General features: G+C 38.0%; 5 protein-coding genes across 6 annotated transcripts in view; 2 read left to right on the top strand and 3 right to left on the bottom strand.

Annotated features, from left to right (window-relative positions):
* LOC118748853 (protein transport protein Sec61 gamma-2 subunit) overlaps positions 1-25,317 on the top strand; it is a 103,950-nt gene that overhangs the window by 25,485 nt on the left and 53,148 nt on the right. The gene's annotated exons all lie outside the window — the stretch shown is intronic.
* LOC118748852 (NPC intracellular cholesterol transporter 2 homolog a-like) overlaps positions 1-25,317 on the bottom strand; it is an 88,139-nt gene that overhangs the window by 20,641 nt on the left and 42,181 nt on the right. The window lies entirely within an intron of this gene.
* On the bottom strand, positions 3,659-17,577 carry LOC118748848 (thyroid adenoma-associated protein homolog). Of its 2 annotated transcripts, none has more exons than XM_036483551.1 (13): positions 17,227-17,577; positions 17,096-17,166; positions 16,885-16,985; positions 16,487-16,744; positions 15,554-16,374; positions 14,854-15,494; positions 10,418-12,073; positions 10,206-10,349; positions 9,526-9,585; positions 6,017-6,168; positions 5,268-5,924; positions 5,009-5,202; positions 3,659-4,931 (listed from the first exon to the last, which is right to left on the bottom strand). In XM_036483551.1, exons 1-13 carry the CDS (start codon positions 17,333-17,335, stop codon positions 4,591-4,593), a joined length of 5,205 nt encoding a protein of 1,734 aa, XP_036339444.1. In that variant the 5' UTR covers positions 17,336-17,577; the 3' UTR covers positions 3,659-4,590. The 2 variants fall into 2 exon arrangements, with proteins under 2 accessions (XP_036339444.1, XP_036339445.1); XM_036483552.1 differs by having other exon boundaries at positions 5,015-5,202; positions 17,227-17,576.
* LOC118748849 (pre-rRNA 2'-O-ribose RNA methyltransferase FTSJ3) lies at positions 17,831-20,665 on the top strand. Its single transcript, XM_036483554.1, has 3 exons — positions 17,831-18,025; positions 18,086-19,894; positions 19,966-20,665. The coding sequence occupies exons 1-3, from the start codon at positions 17,959-17,961 to the stop codon at positions 20,541-20,543; spliced, it is 2,454 nt and encodes an 817-aa protein (XP_036339447.1). The 5' UTR covers positions 17,831-17,958; the 3' UTR covers positions 20,544-20,665.
* LOC118748851 lies at positions 21,035-25,317 on the bottom strand. The gene is made up of 3 exons (XM_036483556.1): positions 25,224-25,317; positions 24,617-25,159; positions 21,035-22,473 (listed from the first exon to the last, which is right to left on the bottom strand). Exons 1-3 carry the CDS (start codon positions 25,240-25,242, stop codon positions 22,031-22,033), a joined length of 1,005 nt encoding a protein of 334 aa, XP_036339449.1. The 5' UTR covers positions 25,243-25,317; the 3' UTR covers positions 21,035-22,030.

Raw genomic sequence — 25,317 nt, 5'->3', positions numbered from 1 at the left:
TTTTTGGTGCAAACTTATATTACAGGTGCTTTATAGCACTTAAAAATCAGTTCAAAATTTTTGAAATATATATATTTTTTTTGATTTTTCGAAGATCTGACCCTTGACCCCTTTTAGCACCTGTAATATAAGTTTGAACAAAAAAAGTTTTATACGATTTAAATAAGCAAAAGGCGTCCCACGCACATATTTTTACTTTTTTAGTTGTTTACATACAATACAAACATAATTTCGGAGGCTAACTTCGAAAAACGGAGGACAACAAGGGCGTTTTAGTGCTATTCAAGACCTTTAATTTGAGCCAAGCTCCTGGCCCTTTGAGAGCCAAAATATAACGATTCTGAAATGCGGCATGCAAATAAAAGAAGTGCAATAAATAATATCTTTTTTAAATTGAGGTGTTCAATGTTTTTTTCGAATTGTGAATATTATTTTAAAAAAAATTTCCCCTATTACCGCACCCGTAGATCCGCCCCTGTGCAGCAGCCAGAGCGAAGTTAAGCTATTGTGGTCCGAGTCTCGCGAGGCAGACGAAGCTCCGTCTCGCCAGAACGGCATTCACTAGTCTGGAGTTTCGCAGTTGTTGTTGTTGTAGCAGCATACAAATTCCCCAAAGACTTTTTGGGGAGTGTTGCTGGAGTGACAGTCCTTGGCCAGATATAAATCTGGGTCGTTCCGGTTACGTAGACCCGACTGTCGTGGGGACGGGAGTTTCGCAGTCGATTCTCCTGCTTAAACAAGAAGCTTGTGATGCTGGTAGCCAGAAATGCGGCTCGAAAGCTCGTATCAGGAAATAAGGCAGAAATCAAATGGTTTCAGGACCGGGGCGGGTTTCTGTAGAAATGAAGATGTCCAGAGTACACTTGAGATATAGAGGAAACACTTAAAGCTTAAACAGACGGCAGCGTTGATCCGGATTAACTCGGAATTAATCCGGATCAACTGCAGTTAATTCCCGAGATGATCCGGATCCATGCTGCCGTCTGTTTATGCTTTTAGATATCAACACTTTTGAATGGCGACACAGGTGACACGTTTGATGAACCAATATATTCGTCACTACACACGAATAAAGGCGCGGTAGTGTTTTGACGGCGAAAAAAGGCGCGTATAAAAATTTTGCGAAAAAAGATGCTTATGAAAAACTTCGGCGAAGTATGTTAAGAGTTTTTGACGCTAAAGTTTTTTTATGCGTTGTTTTTCGCCGTCAACTTTTGAGCTCGCGCCTTTATTCGTGTCTAGTGACTTATAGGGACGAAGCTCACTAAGACGAAGTGAGAACAGCAACATGGCGGCTTAAAAACAACATGCTCGAAGATTTAAATATCAGCGTACTTTATCCAATCCACAAGGGATATCCTTGCCTTTGCGCCAATTATCGCGGAATAAGCCTTCTTAATACTGCCTATAAGGTCCTGTCGGCGATACTGTGTGAAAGAAAACTGATTGACCAGATTTTAACAGAACGTACCTGCTGCCCGGCAGATTATCACCCTGACATAGGTGCACTACTCAGACGTGATAACCGAATGGTAGTAGGTGACATTAAGCCTGACAAATTGTCATAGGGGAAACCTATTGGCTGAGCAAGTAGACAGTTCGACATTCTACACCACGAACGACGACGCCCCACGCCGTCGAGGCTGCACGCTTCCTGGGGCTACCGCTAGTAGAGCTTGACGACAACGATTGAGGGACTAACCGATCTGGGCGGGGTTGTTGTAGCCGCTACAACAACAACAACAATGCTCCCACCTAGATTGATAGTAGCTGCACCAGTTCGATGGACCTAACAATTGCTAGCACTGGCCAGATAAATAGCATAACGTAGCTACGTTTCTTTCGAAGGAAAATTTTAAATCAGATCGAAGCATATATATGTATGTACGTCTTTTCTAAATAGTCCGAGACTATTTTTAACAAAATTGTTTGTGCTTACATAACCAGTGTAGGTATGTTATAAGAAGTAGCCAAATCGGCCCATATTGAACTTTTATTCTTTTTTCGCGGTAAACCTTCCGCTGGAAACACCCATATGTAAATTCAAATTTCAAACTTTGTTTCTTTAAAATTTCAAGTTTTTAAATTTTAATTTTTGGTACGCAGTTTATAGCCTATTAAATTTTAGTATGCTATATATAAATTTTAAGTTGTTAAAAAATTGCACAATTCTAAAATTTTTATATGGACGAAACTGCACCATTTAATACCAAACATTTTTCAAGAAATTCTAATTAATGCAACTTTCCTGATATTTAATTTTTAATTTATTGTGCAAACTTTGAAATTTGCAGTTATGTATATGATATGGCGGGCACTGTGACTGACTGGTTAGAGGTGCGTACTGCCACTACGTTAGACCTGGATTGGATCCCTGGTTCGAGCAACATCTAAATTAGAAACAATTTTGTCTAATAGCGATCACCCAAATGTATTTCGGCTTCAAAAAGCATGTCATGAAAACCATTTGCCACTTTGAGGCGGCGTAAAATTGTAGGTCCCTTCATTTGTATACCACAAGGACGCACACCATAAATTGGAGGGGAAGCACGGCAAAACACTTAAGCAAAAGTGTAAGCGCCTAAATATTATTATTAGTATTTCTATTTTTTTTAATGAGTAAATTTCTTTGTTCTGACTTGCACATTTTATTTTATGTTTAATTTTTTTACAGCATTATATACTTACATATGTACATAGCCATATCATATAGTACGTGGAATTAGGTTCGGAAGTAAAATTTTTTTGTTTTAAAGGTTTATAGAAACTCAAGTGTGTTTGATTATGCAGCAAATGGCAGTATAATTTTTCTAGAAAAAAATTGTTTTGAAATCCAATATGGATATTCATGGAAATGTGTAAATGCATAAACCGACTTTCCATTATTACGCGTTTAGATGAATTGCCCTAATGTAATAAAAAAAGTTAATCAAACTGACAAAATGCTTTGTTCGGCAAGTTTAATATGTATCTTTTGAAGTGTTTTTTAAGTTTTTTTTTGAAAAGAAATACTTATCATCGATGTTTTTGCAAAACCGGCCATCGACCAGTTGCAAAACCGCCTAAATCGCCATTGTGGCAAAAATGGGATTTGGTAACCCTGAGCTCCAGGCATCGAGATTTATGCATACAAATCGTTAAATCGTTATTAAAACAACAGATTTGTAAAATAATAGCTATAGAAAATACCGCCTATCAAGGCAATGTTTCAAAGAATAAACCGTTTTTTCGCTCTCCTTTAAAATTTGAGAGCCGTAAGATAGGCGGTTTTGCAATTGGGTGATGGGCGGTTTTGCAAAAAACATCGACGATATATATAGTCTCATTTTCGTTGTTGGTGTTTCCGACAGGGTAGAAGTGTGATATAATAGCTCTGATCCAGTACTCCATGAACTTACAGGATTTTACACGAACTTGCGGGAAGTTGCAGGAAAAATTTTCCTGTACTACAAAATCCTCCAAAATCCTGTAAATGAGAGCGACTTTTGGAGAGTTCTGTAGAGAATGAAGTGTCAAGCAATCACTGGTTGACGTTTTTACAGGAAAAATGTTTTTTTTTGTTCCCGTACTTTTTGTTGTTACGCACTTTTTACTCTCACTTCAGAGAGTAATTTTGCTGTTTGACAGTTTTACAGGATTTTTCACGAAAAGTATTGGATCAGAGCTAATGTGGAACGATTTTCCGTCATCCCTTGTCAAATTTGGTTTGGAGACAAACCGGTTTCGGCGTTGTGTCATCTCCAGTGGCATATTTCGTTCTCGAGCGGAACGGAAAATCATTCCACGTTACATCAAATATGTATACCTTCCGGAACTTTACATTTTTTTTTTTCAATACTAAGGGCCGTTTTCTGAAGATCTCTTAAAATTTATCTGAAAAGCTACTGGAGAAAACGGCCATAACGTAATTTTTTAAAGGTAATCTTATTTGTATACAAAAAATAATAGACCGTAGTACTGCTTAGAGCTGGTTTTCACTGTGTCATATTTCGACGACAAAATTTGTGGACATTTTTTGACACAACTTTATCTCCTTTGATCCATTGCTTCACCGAATATACCATGGGCCAAAATCGGACAGAGAGCCGATTTAGTAACGCATGTAAATGACTGAAGACCTGTTCTGATCTAAAAAAAAAAAGTCGATAGGCCGTTTTTAGGCCCCATTTTACAATGTTTTTCCACTTATTTGACGACAAATACCATTGAATTTGACATAGTGAAAACCAGTCTTTTAATTTGATTTGTTAATAAATAATTTTTTCCAACTATCGTTATTTCAACTACCAAGCAATGTATCGTTGGATTTTATGGAAAAAAAATGTAGAGCTACATCGAACTACATATATATTTCACAGTGTACATAGTACATTTACAACTTACTACTTTAGGTAGTCTAAAAATACTTACATTCAATGATAGTATGATTCATAAAAACTAACACTCTTTTTCCAAAACAATGCTCGTTTCAAGCACTACAACTAACTACAATTCTAACTAAGCTTACTTCATACTCGTATTATGTACTCTAGAAATGAAAAAAATTAAATACCTTTAGTTGCTATTAAAAAAAAAAATTTTTGTGTCAACTTAAAATGGCTTTGCCTCTTCTAAGTAACTCAGTATTTTGGGACGTGTTTTAAATGACGTTTTAAATACGACAATCGCATCGAGCATCGCCTTTTGTGGTTCCGCAAAGACATTCGCTTCATGTTTATCGAATATTTCCAAATCACCCGTTGTCGATGAGCTGCTATTGCTGCCATTCATTGAACCGCTGCTGTCTTCGTCTGCGCCAATGCCCAAGCTCAGCGCTTCGTTGATGATTTTAAATATGTCCAAAATGTAATTATCATCGGCGCGCATCGCCTCCAGCTTGTCAGCTGTGGATTGCAGGAAAAGCCGTTGCGCCATAGTCGCAACAACGCTTGCTAATAACGGATAAAGAGGGAGACCGAAAAGAAAAGAAAGATTAACTATTTTTTAGAGGCATTCATTTGCAGCCTACTCATACTCATGCCAAGGTCCTCGGTTATGTTGTTCAAAACGATTTTCGCTGTGTAGTCTCGTATTTCGAAGTCATCATCCATTAACAACGCCAGCGTAAGCCCAATATACAGGCGTAAAAATGACAATTTCTTCTTTTCCAGCGCTTTGTTGAAATGTACAGCGATGTGCGATAAGATTTGAGCAGCTTTCAATCTGAATAAATGGCAGTTGCCTATTGAGCTTTTTTGCATCTTAAATTTTATTTTTTCCTTGCTTACCTCAAACAATCGGGATTCCACGCTTGCGATATTTCCAATAAATACTCCAGACACGATTGTGAAACCTTTGAGTCTACGCCACCTTGCTTGAGCACCACGCGTTCCACACACATTGTCAGTGGCGACTTAACGTCACCCGGATGCTTTTTAGACTCTTTTAACAATTGACTTAAAGCAAAATCAAAGTGATCTAAGTAGCTCATTATTGCATACGCTTTCATAACACACTCTGGATAGTACAGCGTCTTTTGAAGGAGCTCTTTTAATGTTGCATGCAATGCTTTACTCTGACGCAACTCTGTGGCCAAATTATCACGCATAGCAGTTGGTAAAGCGCGTACAAAACGCAGCTCGTTATTGGATATTTCAAACTCAGACACATCCATTTCCACATTTCTTAACAGCAGCAATATAATATTAAGGCACACTTCCGTTTGTTCAAATTGCATGGTATTGTGTGTGAGTGGCGGGCAAAGTAGGTAGTCGGAGAGTGCACCAAACGGTAGAGTTAAGCGTAGCGTGTGTAGATTATAAATGTAGAAAGATTTGCGCAGCACCGGATAGTAAAAGCTCAATTCGGGATTGTAAAACTCCTTCTGAGTAGTAAAGTAGAGTAAACTTTGAATTGTCTCCTGTGGATAGTTGAGGTTCGATTGGCTGGAAGGTGGTCGTGAGAAATTTATGAAAAGTGTAAAAAAACTATGACCATTTATGCAAATGTTGTAAGTTGTTCTATGCAGTCCACTCACCTTTGTAAAATCTCAATGAAAATATCCATAATTAACTTTAGTATAATGGCATTTTTAACTTGCGTTTTTTCTTGAAATAGAACCAATGTGGTGGCAATATCGCCGACTAGTTCAACGTCAGGTTGCTTGTGCGCTTTTAGTAGCATATAAATCTGAAAGGTGGAAATGAAAAATTGTATTCGCATTACTCGAATCTTGCCAAGGCAATAAAGACTTTTTGTTTATGGATTATTATATTTAAAGAACTGGTTTTTTAAGTTACAAACAAAAAAATATTTGTGAACGAGACTAGGCTTTTGCATATTTTGGAAATTTGATTCGAGCCACCCTTTGAATAACTAGTGTTCGCCCAGCGGTTGAAATGGGACCTTTTTAAATTAAGGGGAGTTGAGGTGGGCTGAGCTGAGACGAGTTGAGTGGAGTTGATTGATGTGAATTGAGATGAAATGCGTTGAACACCATAACAGAATATAACATAACAGAATATAACATAACATAACATAACATAACATAACATAACACAACACAACACAATACAACACAACACAATACGTAACATCACATAACATTACACAACACAAACCAGTAAAACACAACACAAAAAAACACAACAAAACACAAAACAACGCAATACAATACAAGACAACGATACGCATCATAACATCACATAACATAACAACGTAACGTAACATAACATAATACAACACAAACCAGTTAAAGACAATACAGCACAACACAACATAAGATAACACAACATAACACAACTTAGCATAGCATAACACAACACATCACAAGGCAATAAAACACAGCAACACACAACACAATACAACATAACACAAAACAACACATCACAACACAACACAATTCAACACAATACAATACAACACAACACAATACAACAAAACGCAATACAACGCAACACAAGGGCCGGTTGTTCAATGTCTGGTTATCACTACTTGCCGGTTAAACATTACTATCGACGTTTTCGACATCATGCATATAACGTGACCGATAAAGCAGTCGTTGTATTTAACCGGAGCTTCTACCTCCGATTAGTGCTAATCCGACATTGAACAACCGGCCCTAAGTTCGGTAACGTCGCACGCTCGAGATGTACGTGAAAGCCGAGTGGCTCCGTGAGACTCCCGTGTGCACCACATAAACCCCCCTGTTTAGAGATGGGCACGGGCCTAAATTTTCAGGCCAGGCCCGGCACGAGTGCAAAATCAACTTTCAAAAACACGCACGAGCCCGCACGTTAAGAATGTTAGTGGGGCCCGCCCCGGCACGACGGGACACGTCCCAGCCCGGAAATAAAGAGCTAACTTTTATTGTATGTATACATATGTACACAGTTTTAATTTTGTGTTTATGTACATATGTATATTTACTAAAGCGAATCAATTTTTTACATCAAAGATTTTTATAATATATTTTCTGGGGCCCGCCGACCCCTGCCAAAAGCCCGGCCCGTGCCCATCTCTACCCCTGTTGGATGGAAATATGCATACAAATTTACCACCATTTTGTTTACAAAAATAGTAAAAAATATTTCTATACAACTTGTTTATTGGGGTAGCCTAATGGTGACAATATTAGGGGAACGAAGAGTGTTGTGGATTCAGCGGCTATTGGGGAAAACGAGAATCATTTAAAACAGCGATTCAAGCAAAAATGAACTTTGCGAAGGAAAACTAATAAATATGTAAAAAAAATTTAGTCAAATATTGCGTTTGAAAAGATTGGTCTATGGTGGATTTTCCAGGTCTAAAGTCACACTGATAAGGCTTAATCACTTCGTTGACGGTGGGCTTATAGCCTATGCTTAGAAGGCTGATCCCGCAGTAGTTGGCGCGTATGGCGGGATCGCCTTCCAGTCGTCGGGCACGCTTTCATCTGACCATATTCTGCATAAGAGTTGATGCATGCACCTTATCAGCTTCTCGCCGCCGTACTTGAATAGCTCGGCTAGCAGGCCGTCAGCTCCAGCCGCTTTGTTGTTTTTCAGCCGCGTAATCGCTATTCGCACCTCGTCATAGTCAGGCGGTGGGACATCGACTCCATCGTCATCGGCTGAGGACTCGGATCCGTCTTCTCCACTACTTTCAGCGTTGCTACCATTCAGTAGGGTGGAAAAGTGTTCCCTCCACAATTTAAGTACATTCCGGACATTGGTCACTAGGTGGCCACTGTCGGCCAGCATTTCAATCTCTTCACGCTCACGTATTTCGACCTCTCTCTTCTTATTGCGGCGGCTGAAATCCGACTACCTTTTCGGCGGCGGTACTTAATGAGCGGGAAATGTAGTACCACTGCTCGCGTATGTCGGTTTGTTGAAGAGTGCTCTCAGAGAGAAGAGTCGAGTGGCGAACAAATTGGCCGTCTGTTGTGCTTGCAGCTTTTCGACGATTAGCTTTCATTGCATTGTTGGGCGCAAATTTTTTGCTGCGCATACAAAACGATTAATCTTAGAATATCCATTAAAACGGCGAAAAATCGGATTTCCGTGTTTTCTACAGAAATTTTTCCTTATATGGTCCAGCATGGTTTAGCAAAATAATTCAATGAATAAATATCATCAGAGAACGACCCAAAGAACGCAAACAAACAATAGCAAACGTTTCGGTATCGTTTAGTTTCGCTAATACAAGGTAACGAAACACAACAGATTCAAATCACTCGGAAGCAGTTATACCGAATCGCGATTTACATACGGTGCCTAGATCTTTTCATTACGCATTTGCAAGATCCATTTCTAACACACCGTGATATTTTGTGTAATTTTGCTTGCCTCTTTTCTGACAAAGCACCAAATTTTCATGAATTATCTTGTTGTGAACTTTTTGAGAAATATATGTCCATTTTACATGATTCGATGCCAGAAATATGGACAAGTGAAATTTAACTTTGGAGAAAACGCATCGGTGGTATAAATATTCAAAATTCATTTGAAGCTTTGGATTTTTGTAACTCCGATGCTTTTCCAAATATTCATCAAGTACTTAAGAGTCATAGCTGTTTACCTTATACGACTGCCGCGAACAAAAGAACGTTTTCAAATTTTTCGCCGCGGCGCCTAAAAACTTATTTGAGATAATCATACATAAAACAATGACATTCTTGGTTGTTGCGAATGACTTTATATAATAAATAAGTTAGTGCCGTTTCCACAACATCGTATCTCAGGATTTGGTTCAAAAACGCCCTATCTCAATATAAATGCAATATATCGGCAGTTGGGGTAGGGTGGTTTTGAACCATTTGCTGAGGCAGGGCGATCTTCAATAAAAATCTGAAATGGGGCATTTTCAACCATTTGCTGAGATAAGGCGTTTTCCAGCCGATAGCCGAAATAAAGCGATCATCCATTCATCCGCCGATAAGACATACATTCGGTGGTGAAAACGTAAGCTTAATACATATACTGTGGCGATGCTACCGAAAAGCGCCATTTCACTCAATTTGTAGATAAGAAATGGCGATTAAATTGATATCTTAAATTCACTTACCTGTAGCAGTTGTCCATGTAAGACATTCAAGTTCAGCGACTTAGGTTGGTCGGCAGATATCTGAAAGTAAAAAAAAAAATATTACGATGCAAAACTTGAATTCCTTCTTCAACAAAAATCAAAAAAAGCGTTGTAAAAACAATCTGCACCAACCAAAATAATTTTTGTGCAACATCAAATCGAAAACTGTAGCCTACTTTTAGGCTTAGCTAGTTTTCCAGTCCACGGTTAAATCTGACTGTGGTTTACCGCCCTATTCCCACAACACTGACAAAATTCATCATATGACTATTGTCACAATTACTGCGCCTAAAACACAATATAAACATTGTTTCGCCGTTGTCACTTACTCAGTAGGTCATAACAATAAAACTGACAATTGTCATACGACAGCTTAAAATAAATTTGCGGCATAGTATTAGGCGCAGTAGTAAAGGCAATAGTCAGCCGCTGAGTTTTGTCAGTGGTGTGGGAATAGGGCGGTTAAACTATTTGAAGCGCTCGAGCTAACTAAGATTAGCCAATAAAATGTGAGCTAGCTGTTAAATATGAACGCAATTTACGTGATCTAAATTTAAAGTGGCATTGAAAAACAGTAAGAAGGTTGGGCAGAAAACATAAAAAAATACTCCTTCAGCAATGATTAAAACGTGCCACTCAGCACTTTCGTTCATACGTACCACGATCTCAGCACATATTCGCAATATGGTTACGGGTATAGCGTCTTTGGAGACTAGCGCCAATACTGCTTTGGCCGCTAAGTAGCGCGTTTGCATTTCAGGACAACTTGCGCAGCTTGAAATGTACGGAATAAATTCGGTTAACTGAAAGAAAAGATGTTTTAAAACAAATAATATACATTTTACTAAGCCACAGCACTCTTAAAACTCACTTTTAAATTTGACTCGGTACCCTCCAGTGCTGACGGATACAACCGGCTGAGTATCAACAGCAGCGGATGCAGCTTATGCGCCTTTTTCTGCTTCTGTACCAATTCGCTCGCTTCGTGTAGCTGCGCAAGGAAGAAATCATAGAGTTTTGGATAGCGCAGGAAAAATACGCGTCCGGTCATTTTGTTGCGCACATTCAAGTTATCCGAGTCGCGTGTGCGTTGCACACCAAATATACGCGTGATGAGTGCAGAAAATAGCAAAGTTGCCGAATTCTTCTCCGACCAGGTTTCGGCATCGTAACCGCGTATGGCACACATAACACCATCACACACATACTCCACTACCGCTTCGTTCAAATCCGTACAACGGAAGAGGGCGCGCAATATGTTCATGGCATGCGTACGCGACTCAGCGCTACGTTCACGCGATGCGCACAGCTGCAACAAATGTGACATGCAGTAATAGAGAGACTTCGTTGAGCCCACCTGCAATTCGGATGTGATGAGCGCTTGCACCATGAAGGGCACGCCTGCACTGCGACGGGTGGCGCAAATCTTTTCGTTCAGCTGTTCATCTTTAGAAATGAGTGTAAGCAAGTCGCGCAGCCATTGCATGGGTAGGGAATTCAAATCGAGCACCTCTAAGCGCCAAAGGCGACAACAAAGTTTTGAGAAACCCACATAGGCTTGTTCGAAAGCGCCGCGATGCTTTGTTTCGGCAAGCAGCTGCTTGAAGTGTTCTCCAATTTCGAGCAACTGTTCTTTGGTAATGAGAAACTGCTCAGTCAGCTTGCTAAGTTGAAGCGGTGAACGTAACACAATCTCACCGAGTATCAATGAAACCTCTTTAACGGTGCGCCAGGCACAGAGTAATACCATTTGCGGTGTCGTCTTTATATTGGACAAATCGATTTTTGCCAGTTTGGAAGAAAGTATCTTGCAGTTGGCGCCATCCTTCTCGTCAACTATCAACTCTTCACCATACTCAGCCGGCAATTTGCTAAAATCGTTTGGCAAATGACCCTCGGGTGAAGAACTATTAACCACTGGAGCCACAACGGTCGTCAGTTCCTTGCAAAGCACAATCAATTCAGCAATAATAATGCGCCATGGAATCTCTTGCGCCAGCGTCTTAAAATCTAGCCGCATCAAAAAATGTTTCACTGTAAACAAAATGCCATATAGGGGATTAAGTTTAGCCGCTTGCAGCAAACTTTCTTTCGCCACCTTTAGACCAGCTTTCAACTCCTGCAACAACCAACGCAGTGCAGCATAGTATATGGCATTATAATTGGTTGGCTCATAGCTACCAAAGCTGTCAATATGTTCAGTGCGATTGCAGAAGAACTCCAATTGATAAGCACCGGTTACGGAGTCGGTTGGACGGACTGATGTTAAGAGATTACAGATATGTGTTAAACTTATATTTAATTGATGCTGCTTTATGAGATTGCAATCTAAACGTTTTTCAATGGCTTTTAAAATATTCACAGCTAATTCTTTATTGGCTTCGTAAGAATCGGCAAGCATTTCAGCTAGCGCTTTAACGGTATTTTGTGGCAATATATCATCAAGTGAGATGGTGCAATTGCTGCAAATCTGTATACACTGCTCCAATAGTTGCAGAGATACTGACCGGCGACTGAAATTAGCACCCTAAAAGGGAAAAAATATATCGGATAAGAATAACGAAATGTTATTCAATAGTGACATAGAAAAAATATTATATAATAATAATAATAGTAATAATAATATTAATATAATAATAATAATTATAATAACATATTGGATAAGAATAACGAAATGTTATTCAATAGTGACATAGAAAAAATATTATATAATAATAATAATAGTAATAATAATATTAATATAATAATAATAATTATAATAATAATAATAACATATTGGATAAAAATAACGAAATGTTATTCAATAGTGACAAAGAAAAAATATTATATTATTATTACTGAATCCTGCACTCAAAGGTATCGGGGCGAGACAAATATCAGTCGTAAATATAAAATTACCCTAAATTAAATTTTTATCGAAATTGATTTCAGTAGGGCTGTTCATAATGTTGTGGAAATGGTATTGGATTTTCATTCGCAAATTGTATGCTTGCTGCCATGGCAACCGAATGCAACGAATATGCAAATGCAAGAGCATATGCACAAGATCCTGAACAGCCCTAGTATATGCACATACAAGCCGTTTATTTTAAAAGTGGCATAAGTCACTTCACGCCTCTTGTGCTTAAATTTCTGGTTACTTGTATCTGAAATTCGTCAACTAATGGTAAAAGGTTTAGCCATTAGTTTGTGACGATAGAACCATGATAAAAAACATTAGGAGGTAAAATCAATCTCTCAATTCGTCGGCCATGATTTTTTTCTGACGTTTGGAAACATTAGAAAAACCATGTAAAATTGAAAAAAAAATATTGTTTGAGATAAAAAATGAGAATGTGTGTGTGAGCTTGAGTTCGAATTTTAAAATGATATTGCTGGCAAACGTCAAACTGCCTCTAAATGATTTTACCTTATGTTTTTTATCAGGGACGTGAACCGGTTTTGAACCGAACCAGTTTTGAACCGGAAAACCGCTTTTTTTCTATTAATTAACTGAATCATTAACCGAACCGAAATTTTCCACAAATGTTTGATCCGAACTGAAAACCGAACCACTTTCCATAAAGGTTTAAAGGTTCGATTCAACTAAGTTTTAGTTTTTCTTAGTTAAACATGATAATACCTATCATGTTTTTTTACCATGTGACAATATCAAATGTAAAGGCAACCCATCTCATTTGACAGACACTTGACCCTTAACCTTGCGCGTTGTTGCACTGGACACTTCAACTTGCGCATTATTTTTTATACCCGAGCGCACTTGTGCACAAGGGTATTAAAACTTTGGTCACATAACGGTTGTTTGTAACAGGTAAAACGAATCGAGATAGATATAGAGAAATGTATACATAAGTGATCAGAATGAAAAGAGAAATCGATTAAGCGGTGACTGTCTGTCCGTCCGTCCGTCTGTCGGTCCGGCGGTCCGTCTGTGCACATGATAACTCGAATAAAAATTGAGATATCTTAACGAAACTTTATACGTGCACTTCTTTCGGGCGTAGGACGGATGGTATTGAAAATGGGCAAAATCGGACAATAACCACGCCTATCTCCCATATAACGGTAATTTGGAGAAATACGAAATCTTCGATAAATCAGTAAATATTAAAGCAAATTTATTCAAAATTGATGCTTTTGACAATCCTTTACCAAGAAATACGTTTATGATAAAATTTTGGAAAACGGGCGTGGCACCGCCCACTTATGATCACATATATGTATCTCGGTAACCGGTCTACCAATTTATACCAAACTCGGTATGGCTATTGTGCTTGCCAAATAAAAGCAAAACGTTGAAAATTATTGAAATCAGACTAAAATTTAGGCCGCTTTTCTTATAACGGTAAATTTCACAAATGCTTGAAACCTCAATATTTCGAAATTTAAGGACGCTAAATTACTCAAAATTGATACACCCCGGTATACCATGTTGCGGTGGCTTTCGGAAAGGTGAAAATCATATATTTAATACTTGCGCCGGGTATTTAATGTTCGGCTCCGCCCGAACTTAGACTTTATTACTTGTTTGTTTTTCGAACCGTTGAACCGAACCGAAACCCCGGTTCAAAAACCAAAAAAACCGCTTTGACGAACCAATCCAAAAGTGCAAAAACGGTTCGAACCGCTGAACCGAACCGACAAAATTTTTCATCCGGTTCACGTCCCTGGTTTTTATCATGGATAGAACGATTTACAGATGCGTTCGGTTACAAGTATCCCGTCATTTAAGCTCAAGAGGTACGAAGTGACTTATGCCACTTTCAAAATAAAGGGCTCATATGTACTTGCGAATGTACATACATACATACAAATTTACCGATATTGTTATGGAATTGTATACATACATGCACTATTGTCAATTAATTATCGACATCGATAGATTTTTTTTAATATGTGTCGATGTCATAAATGTTATTTTAATATACATACATAAAGATGTAAATAACATAAAACTTTAGCATGCCACAACTAAGAAAGCCGCTGCTCATAAGCTGGTAACAAAATATTGCCCCGTGAAATATGCAATACAGGAATTTCCACAAATCTTCATAGCTGAATTGCTGAATATTTTCACTGCATTACCAACGTACCTAGAATCGCGGTGACAAGGATCCGATCGTTGGATCATGAAATATATATATATATATATTTTTTTTTATATGAGAATTGAAGTTCCTTTTTTTGCTAAAAATTACATGTTTTTTCAACATTTCTGTTGATAAGTTTATCGCTATCGAATTATTATCGCTTATATTTCGTGAATCTTGAAATAAATTTTAGCTAATCCTATCAAATCATTCCTACCTGAAACAAATTTCCCACCAACTTTTTAATGACATCACGCAAAAATTTCAATTGCAACGGCGCAGAACCGCCAATCCTATCACCAGCGTTGCTCGCTGCACCTACTGCTTTGGCTGGTTTATAGTCCTTCAATACTTTAACTAAATTCAATTCACAACGTATTAATGCCTTATTAAATAGCCCCAACATCTTTTGACGTGTTGCTGGACTTTGACAATTCGCATTGTATTCCAAGTAGTTAAGCAAATTCTCACATTCCAACAACGTCAGCAATTCTGTCGTCTTATTTGTCTCCACCAAGAGCCGCAAAGCCATAATACGGGTATCATCGGAGTTGGAGAGTATACTGTGTACAAGGTTACTAGAGAACTTTTCCATAACTTCAGTAAAATCCTCGACTTTAATGCCCGCTTTGCGTACAGCCCAAAGTGCTGATAACTTTGTACTTATCGGAATATCTGTGTCGGTGTGTTGTATGATATGTTGCACAATTTTCGGTTCACATTTAACCGCCTTGACTATTAACGTTTCAATATCACTCAAACGTGCATCGTTGGACGTGGCAATCACAAGCATATATTCGATCCAGAGTTTTACCCACGTTTCAAAGTTAACTTCTTTGTGGCTGGCGTACATAAGTGCTGCAAAATCCATACATTTATTTTATTATAACAGATCTAAATATTTCTGCCAAACTTACTCTCAAACAAATTATTCACCATAAAATCGCGTCCGAGCTGCTCGGCAAATATGTTTGTAAAGACTTCAGGACAATTGCGTATTATGGCATCCGCTCCCAAAATTGCTGCAGTCTGCTGCAACACTATACATTTCATAGAAAGTGATAGGCGCTCAGAATTGCAAGCATCATAGATTTTCTGTATAAGAAAATCAAATTTGATTTTATATGCTGCTGCTACTGTATTGCGCAGCAAGTCGCGACAGAGGTGGCGTACACTATCCATATGATGCTCCAAAAACCCAAAAGTGTAAATCAAAAGCTTACGCAAAATCAATTTGGCATCATCTGTGGGCGGCGACTGAGCTTTCAACTCGAAACTTAGTATGATCTTTGAGATCTGATAAAGTGCACGCGTGGCGCAAAGTAGTATATTTGGTACCGTAGCATTGGCATTGGCGATTTCATCAATCTTGCTGCATATGTCACGTATGTCAGCGGATATGCGTTGAAAGTCATGCTGATCGAAAGTGTTTACGATGCCAACACATAGAGCAATCTCATTAGGATTCTTTGTTAATTTCACTTCTTGTATAAAAGTATCATAGGTTGCATTGAGTCTGGCATTGTGGGCCAATAGAATACCAGCATTTGTGCGCGGATCCATCGGTATTTCATCGTCCTGTACGACTTGCTTACATAATACACTCAACTGTTTTAGTGTGTCACTGTGGATATCCTTGAGTTTAGTGCCATATTCTTGTATGCAACTCAGGAGTAGACGAACGGCATTATGCACATAGAGATAATATTCATTGCGCACAGAAGGCGAGCTAAGTACGCTGAAATAGTTAAGAAGGTATAATAAATATACACACAAATGCTGTAAATACATACATATGTACATTTATACATATATGTACACAAGTACATATATTACAATCTTATACAAACCCCAACTCGGTGAGATACTTCTGCACGGCTGCGCAGAGAAAGGGAAATACTTGGGATGTACTCATTTGAATAGCCTTCAGACCGCATTCAAAATTCTCAAAGCAGCCAGTCATCGATGTGACCGTGAAATTCCACGCGCTACTCTCAGTCTCTGCTCTGGCCTCGTCTACCAATCGCTGTATTGTTTGCGACAAGGCGTTCACAATTGATGATTCATCTGTATCACCGGTGCCCAGGCGCGCAGCTGTAATCAAAAGCCTGCAGCAGGGGTAGGTAAAAGGCAAATGATTATTGATTTTTGTTTGCACGCTCCTGCATTGCTGAGATCAGCATTTTTAAATGCAATGCTTAATATGCACGTATGGTAGGTACGTCATGCAAACCTTGCACCTACTTACTTTAGAATCTGATTACGCACTGGATGCTTTAGTGGACAATGGAAGTACAAGTCCGCCAGAAATTGTAACGCCTGTGAGTCACGACTGAGATTTTTGAATATCTAAGAACAACAAAAACTAAAATTCTCAAATATCACGATGGAATTGTTTATATTAGTATCGCGCCATGCTCAGATATTTTGTTTACATTGGCCGGTACTACTCAACTTACATTTTTCACCGCCGCCACCTGCTCCGGTATGGATTTGGCATTCTTTAATTCCAGACAATAGCTAGCCTCGGCTGTTTTAAGCAATATTAATATATTTTCTTTCCTTTTATATACTGTGCTTAAATACTTACAATTTTCATAGTGCTTCGGCAACGTGACCAGCGCAGTACGCATATCCGCATTTTTCTTTACATTCTCGCCAGTTTTCACTGATGAAACACGCAAATTTAATGAATTCATTTTAGACAATCTATTTAAATAGCACTCAAAATTGGAGTTTCTGTGCTATTATTTTAAATTTATTTTTATTATTTAATTGAAGAGCAGCAAAATATTCCATCCGCCTACAAGGCGAATGAGCAACATAAACCGCCGAGCGGAAACGTCAGCTGTCCTAACAATGTTCTTTACCCTATATAATTACCCTCTTTTTGTTGATGGCATTAATTTTGCCAATTTTTCCCCCAAAACTGCAACACCAGCAAAAAAACGTCAGCTGTTCGTCGAAGAGTTACCAATAGTCATGGTAAAAACCCAAAAAACAAATTGGTATATATTTGTAAGGTTTGAATTGTTAAATTATAGTAATTAAAAGTTTCTGTAGCAGTTAATCATATCCAATCGGTGTTGGATTATATTCCCTACCAGCACAAAAACTTCGGAAGGTCGAGTCTTTTTTTTTTAATTTCCGCGTTTTCTTATCAGTCGTCACTTTAAAGAGTTGGCAACCCTAAACATTTAATTGAATACTGCACAACACGTGCACGCCTCATTTTTATTTGTGTTTTTATACATTTAAACAATTAGCCTTTCTAAATATAACATAATTTTCGGGAGCAGTTTTTATAAATTCACTCACCAATATGGGAAAGAAGACGAAAATTGGAAAAGCGCGGAAGGATAAATTCTACCAGCTCGCGAAAGAGACGGGTGAGTTCTCATAGCATGCACTCGCATAATTTTTTTGACATTTTTGCTGCCTCCCTCCAGGCTTCCGTTCGCGTGCTGCATTCAAGTTAATACAGCTCAATCGAAAATTTGGCTTCCTCCAGCAATCGCAAGTATGTATAGATTTGTGCGCTGCGCCTGGTGGTTGGATGCAGGTAGCCAAACAAAATATGCCTGTTTCGAGCATTGTGGTTGGTGTGGACTTGTTCCCCATACGTCCAATAGCTGGTTGCATTAGTCTTGTTGAAGATATAACCACGGAAAAATGCAAGCAATCGTTAACCAAAGAATTGCAATCGTGGAAAGTCGATGTTGTGCTGCACGACGGTGCTCCAAATGTGGGTCGCAATTGGTTGTTTGATGCATATCAACAGATTTGCTTGACACTGAACGCTTTAAAACTCAGTACAAATTTTTTACGAAATGGCGGCTGGTTCGTTACAAAGGTGTTCCGTTCAAAAGATTACAATGCTTTGTTGTGGGTACTAAAACAACTGTTCAAAAAAGTACATGCCACTAAACCAAGCGCTTCACGTAAGGAATCTGCCGAGATATTCGTTGTGTGTCAAGGCTTTTTGGCGCCTACTCGCATCGACCCACGTCTGTTGGACCCCAAGTATGTGTTTGAAGAGCTGGATTTAGAAGGCAAAAAGAAGAACTCATTGCTGCATCCCGAAAAGCAGAAACGCGTCAAAGCTGAGGGCTATACTGAAGCAGATATTGCGCTACGTAATGAGTTGTCTGCTACAGAATTTATGCAAGCAAGCAGTGGCTTGGGCGCCTTGCAGGGTATTGGTTCAATAGTCATAGACGATGAGCGCATTGAAAAGCATCCGAAGACAACTCCAGAAATACTTGAGTGTTGTAAGGATATTAAAGTCCTGGGACGCAAGGATATTAAAGGACTATTGGCATGGTGGAAAGCTCTAAAAGATGACCTATTTAAGCAGCCCGAAAAAGAGACAAGTGTCATAGAAGAGGACGCGCCGAAAAAGGTGCTTACACAAGAAGAAATCGAGGATATGGAGGAAGAAGAGCTGCGACAGCAAATAGCTGAACTTGCCGAGGAAGAGCAACGTGATTTAAAACGCAAGCGAAAGAAGGAGCTCAAGTCAAAGCAAAAACTACATGAGAAGATGAATTTGAATATGGTAATCAAAGGCGATGCTGGACCACAAGAAGAGGCCGAGCTAGAAATATTCGACTTAAAGAGTGTCAAAACACAGCGCGAGCTGGACGAAATGTTGGACGTAGTACCCGATTTTGATGTAGAGGGCGAGCCAGTAGAAGTGCCAAAATTACCGAAATACAAAGTTTATGCCAAGGATGATAAACGTCTGGATGATGACGCGAACTATGAAAACGACGATGAGCCAGATGTGTCGGCTGAAGAGAATTCCGAAAGTGACTACGAGAAAGATAGCTTGGGATTAAGCGATGATGAAGATAAAACCGCAGAACCACAAAAGAAAAAGAAGCGTACGGAGCATCCTCTTATTAAATCAGGAGACTTCAGAGATAAGGACACAAAACGGCAGCAACGGGTGCAACTTTGGTTCGAAAAGGATAATCTGCAACAGATCGATACTGATGATGATGAGGATTATGACTTGGATCGCTTGGCAAGCGAATACAAGAGCAAAGGTGTCGCGGTATTAGGTGAGACGCAGAAAAATAGCGATACAGTAAAGTTAGCGCTGGGTAAGAAATCTAAGCGGCGTGCCAGGCATGACAATTCAAAAGAAGCATCAAGTTCGGAATCGAGTGAGGACAGCGACTCGGATGCTACAGTAGAGGATGATGGTGAGAAAAACGGCAATACAAAAAAAGCTGCTAGCAATATGGCAAAAGGTGTGTTGGTACTGGATAAATAAATTGTATATATGAATTATTTTTTTAACGAAAAATTTTCATTTTACTAGAGCCAAATGCAAAAAAGATACGACTCTCTGAGGAAGAGCTCGCCCTTGGCGCAATGATGATTAAGGGAAAGAAGACTAGGCGCGATCTTATCGACGGTGCTTGGAATCGCTATGCATTCAATGATGAGAATCTACCTCACTGGTTCGTGCAGGATGAAGACCTACATATGAGAAAACCAGTGCCCGTACCAAACGAAATCGCAGAAGAGTATGAACGTAAGGTGCAGGAACTAAATGCGCGTCCCATCAAGAAGGTTATGGAAGCAAAGGCACGCAAGCGCAAGCATGCCCTCAAACGTTTGGCGAAAGCAAAGAAACAAGCTGAGAAAATTATGGATGATGCCGATGCGACAGCGCAAGAGAAAGCCAAGCAGCTAAGAAAGATATACAAAAAGGCGCAAGAAAAGAAGAAAGAAATTACGTATGTTGTAGCGAAGAAGCATCAAGCCGCAAAACGTGCGAGAAGACCAGCGGGTGTAAAGGGACATTATCGTGTTGTCGATCCACGCCAGAAGAAGGATAAACGCGCATTAAGCGCGAAATCTAAACGCGAAAAGAAGCGGAAGGGCAAAAAGTAATAAATAGGAATGCAACTCTTTAAAAACTATCTGGATTTTAATATAGATACTATGTACAGAATTACATAAATAATAGTTGTAGTCAATAACGAAATAAATGCACTCATAATTACATGCATGCATTAATTATTAAGGGTATACTCGGAAGTCTTGCAAAGCCCTTGTACGGTGCACGGATTGCATGGTAAAATCCGGTTTTCCCATGGGACCACTTTTTTTTTAAACCATGCATCGTGCAAGGGCTTTGCAAAACTTCAAGAATACCCCAATTTGTATATGAATATGGAACAACCAGGCTGTTGTTGTTGTAGCAGCATACATATTCCCAAACGAATTTTTGGGGAGTGTTGCTGTAGTGACAGTCCTTGGCCAAATATACCTAGACCTAGATATTCGCGTGCAATTTGTGGTGAGCGATCGCTGTTAGAACAAACGTGTTCTAATTCATAACTCTTTGATGCCTAGCCTATTGTAGCAAAAGTAACATTTGATTACGAGTTTTCATAAATGAAGATAACCATATTTGCGCCTTTATTCCAGTTTAATATTTCATTTACCAAAAAATTCAAAATTTGTGGGTAATATAATCGTATCAACACGATCGTTAATCGTAAACTTCTATATATACATACATACATTCGAAAACATACAGTGGCGAAAATATAATAGGGTATTATATGGCTATTTCCCTTTCAATTATTTATTATTTTTTTAGGTGTAGCTCGTTATCGAACAAAAACCAAGCAAATGGCGTGTAAAACAGATACCCAGAAAAAGTTTTTTATCTATTTAAAATGTTTAAAACTTTGTTGACATTTGTTAAAATTCGTAGATTTTTATAAGTTTGTAATTTTGATTTATATGAATTCTGCAATTAATTTTTGACCAACTTCCCGATGAGCTAATGACTTGAAAATTTAAACTTAGTTTAGAACCCGGTGATAAGCAATTATTTTAAGAAAAGAGCTTAAAGTACAAAAAAAGAGTGTCCAATAATTGGATGAGTGTACTGAAAGGATTAAATGAAAAGAAACAACTCCACAACAAATTTAGACGTTAGAAGGTAATAAAAGCTTGTCTTTAAAAAAATTGTTTTTAAATTAATTGTTTTTTCGATAGGTAGCTATATTGCTAGTTGCTTAAACGTATTTTTCCTATTTACATTCTCGCTACTGTAGACACTTATAATGATCATTCATTAAATATGCTCGATAAAAGTTAAGTCCAAATATCTTTGCTAAAAAATTATAAAATTCAGTCAAATGAGATCGAAATATTTTAAATCCAAAAATTACGAATATTTTTAATGAAAAATGATCGTAAAATAACGATGGAAAAATTATTAGAATCCTCATACAAAAATTCTTTAAATGATCGCACCTTAAAGTAACTTATTTTAATAACTTATGTCAGATATTTGACTATATATGGAAATACATTCGTATTAAAAAGATGAGGCCATTTGGAAAATGATCTACTACCAAACATTACTGCCCAAACGAATATTGAATAGCTTCTATTAATTTCACAAAGGGATCCTCGTGTTTGCGCGTGATAGATTTTCGCCACAAATACTCGACAATCATGTCGGCGAAATTAGCTGGATTGTTGAAATTGTCCCTATAATAAAAGTGTTTTACCACTCTCCACTGTGCGTCGATCCTTTGTATCTGCTTTCCATCTGTCCCTTTAAGAAGTTTGTCTGAATCATTGTATGTCACTTTTTCGAATTTAAAACCAGTATCTGCCAAGCAGTCTGCATCTTCCCAAAAATCTGCACGAATAATTGTACCTTCCTTAACGTGTTTCTTAATAAATGGCAACAACACATTCACAGAACGAACTTTGTCCTGGCATATTTCCAACCTGAGGTCCTCGCTATCATCCGCAATCATGCCGAGTAGCCAATGGCCCTCTATAGCATTACTATCTGAAAAAGAAAGCAGGAAATTTATGCAAAAAACATATTTTTTTTAACTTTCGCTAATACATATACAGTGACGTTGAAAATAATAGCAGAAAAAATCAAAATGATGCTGTTGGCAACTTATCCTTTATTTATTGTTGATAATTTTCAAATAAAAAAATCGAAATTTTGATGAATATTTTTTAAGTTTAATTATTTTTTGTGAACTTTGTGCAAGCTTTAAAACTTAATTATGTGGTGCGTATCTAATATAGCTCGACCCATATTTTAAATGAATATTATTAACAATATAAGTTGCCAACACCGTTTAGAATTTTGCTGCCATTATTTTGAACGCCACTGTAAGTATGTATACATATAAAGGTAAAGGAAGTGTCTATTCATATTCCACGGTAATTTCCGTATCACGCCGATTTTCGAAGTGCCCAAATAACTGTATTTCTACTACTGGATCTCTGGCAAAAATTACGTGGATCCGAGGTTATCTATTTTTTCGTATTTTTAAGAGGCTTAAGAAAACGTTGCAATAAAACAGTTTTTTAATAGATTATTCACAATAAATGCATTCCTTAAAATTATAATACATGCTCAAAAAAAAATATCTAGATAGCAAAAAGGGTCGATTTCTGCAAAAACTCCGGTAGTTTCCGGTCATAAACTTGCAGTAGATCTATGTACATACTTCAGAAATTACCGTCGATCGGCAGTAAATACACTTCAAGTTAAAACCATGATAAAAACATAGTAAGGTAAAACCGTTCTCTCAATTCGTCGGCCATGATTTGTTTTGAAGTTTGCCCGCATTTTAAAATCATATAAAATTAGGTGCGTTCGACATGTCAAAAATTTGTAATAGTTTTTCCAAATTTTTACTGGATGGCGTTCGATAACGACAAAAAATTATCCAACACACACAAATTGAGAGAGCAAGCGTTCATTTTGATGCAAGAGGAGCGTTCATTTTGTACTGGCAAAATTTTACTCAGCATAAATTATCCAACACGAAAACATATGATCACAAAACATATGGTTGCAATTTTTGTAAACAAACAAAATTGCATTTTTCGAGTTTTGGTATTTATATGCTTTCTGGCCGCCTGCTATGTGACTTTATGATAGCGCCAATTAGTTTTTACTTCTAGAAATGTTCCTGGCGAACATTGAACGTTCAAAAAAAACGTGAAAAAAGGACATCCATGGAGGCAACATGAATTTCAGTTTGTTTACAAATAAAACATAAACAAAGTCAGCTGGTGTGTCTTCTTCTTCCGGTTTTTGCAAGTGATGGCTAATTTCCTGTTCGTTTCCTTTTTGGCATTTTCTTCTCTTTGGGAGAGAATTTTCGCTTACTCTCTTCATTTTGATTGTTGGCTGGTGTTGGCTAATTTTGTTATCGAACGCAACTATTGAGAGTAAAAAGAATAAATTAGGAGCGTTCCTTATCTCCCAGAAATAGTCAGAAAAAGTCCGAAGTAGTCAGATTTAGTCCAAAAAGCGTTCCTTAACTCGGAAATGACAGCAAAAATGAGAGAGCAACACTCAGTGAGAGTGACTCTCATCAGTCCGAAGTAGTCAGATTTAGTCAGAAGAATTTTTTCTGGCAAAATCCTGAAAAGTGTCAAACTCAAGTGAATTTGAATTAACGGAAATTAAAGAATACGCAAAACGTGAGAATAATCTAAAAAGTAAAAAAAAGTTAATTGAAATTGGAAGGAGGCAAAAAATAATTGATATAGTAAGTGTTTATTGTCCTTGTGCTTGTGTGTATGTGTTTTGTACATACATTTCTATTGTTATTTGACATTAGTTTGGTTGTTGCCATTCTTTGGACTAAAAATTTGGTTTTTTGCGTTCCTTTACTTTTTCCTGGTATTCTCTTTTAGTGAGCGCATTTTGCTTACGCTCTGGCCTTTTGACACTTTTCAGATTTTAGTCCAAAAAGATAAGGAATGAACCTATTGTTCAAAGTTTTTGTTGTTTGAGATTGAAAATGAGATTGTGTGTGTGAGTTTGTGTGTAAAATTTTAAAATTAAATTGCTTGCAAACGTCAAGAATTTGAAAAATTCCTCTCAGCGGTTCTACCTTCCTATATTTTTATCAAGGTTAAAACTGTTCTAGATGTATGTAGATGTAAGTACTACTTACGCTTGCTAGGCTTGCGTTTGCCAAATTTGATTTCATCAATTTGTACTTTCTTGCCCACACCGCCAATTTTGTCCACAGCATCTTGCTTTTCGATCTGGTAGGAAACAACTACTTCACGGCAAAAGTTGTACCAATCTGTAATTGTTCTAGTGGAAAAGTTCGGCCCTTCTATGAAATTCTCCAATCGCACCATTTCTTGTGGCCAGTGATGAGCATAACAATACATAAGATAAAATATATGTGGTAAAGAAATCTTCGCATTTTCAAACCAGGTCCCTTTAGCTCTTGAAATTCTCTTGCCACGACACGTCCTTTTGTGGCATTCGAAAGCACCCAGAACACTATGCCCGCCCTTCGATAGAGTCATTGGAGACCGATGACCGCTACACAATCTTGACCGCTTGATGAGATGATGGTCTTCAGCGAATTTCACACATTGGTCTGATCTACCTAAATTTTTCATCACTTTCCCTAAATTCCACATACTTTTGATCTCAGCAGCAGTGAGTCGATTCGAACTGCCAGCGGAAGGTTCCTCATTGTCTGTATACAAAAATATTAGCAAATATTTATTTATATAATTTTGAAAATATACTTTAACAATTACCGGAAGCAGTAGTCTTCATTTTAAATGTGTTTTTATAGTTTTAACTGAGAGCTGTTTATGTTAACTTCTTGTAGAAGTAATTTACTCCCGCTTC

This window comes from Rhagoletis pomonella, unplaced genomic scaffold, assembly GCF_013731165.1.
Source record: "Rhagoletis pomonella isolate Grant_MI unplaced genomic scaffold, Rhpom_1.0 Rhpom_scaffold_00013, whole genome shotgun sequence".
Lineage (NCBI taxonomy): Eukaryota > Metazoa > Arthropoda > Insecta > Diptera > Tephritidae > Rhagoletis > Rhagoletis pomonella.
Note: the sequence above shows the minus strand (reverse complement) of the source record. Positions and strands in the feature narration are given on the sequence as shown.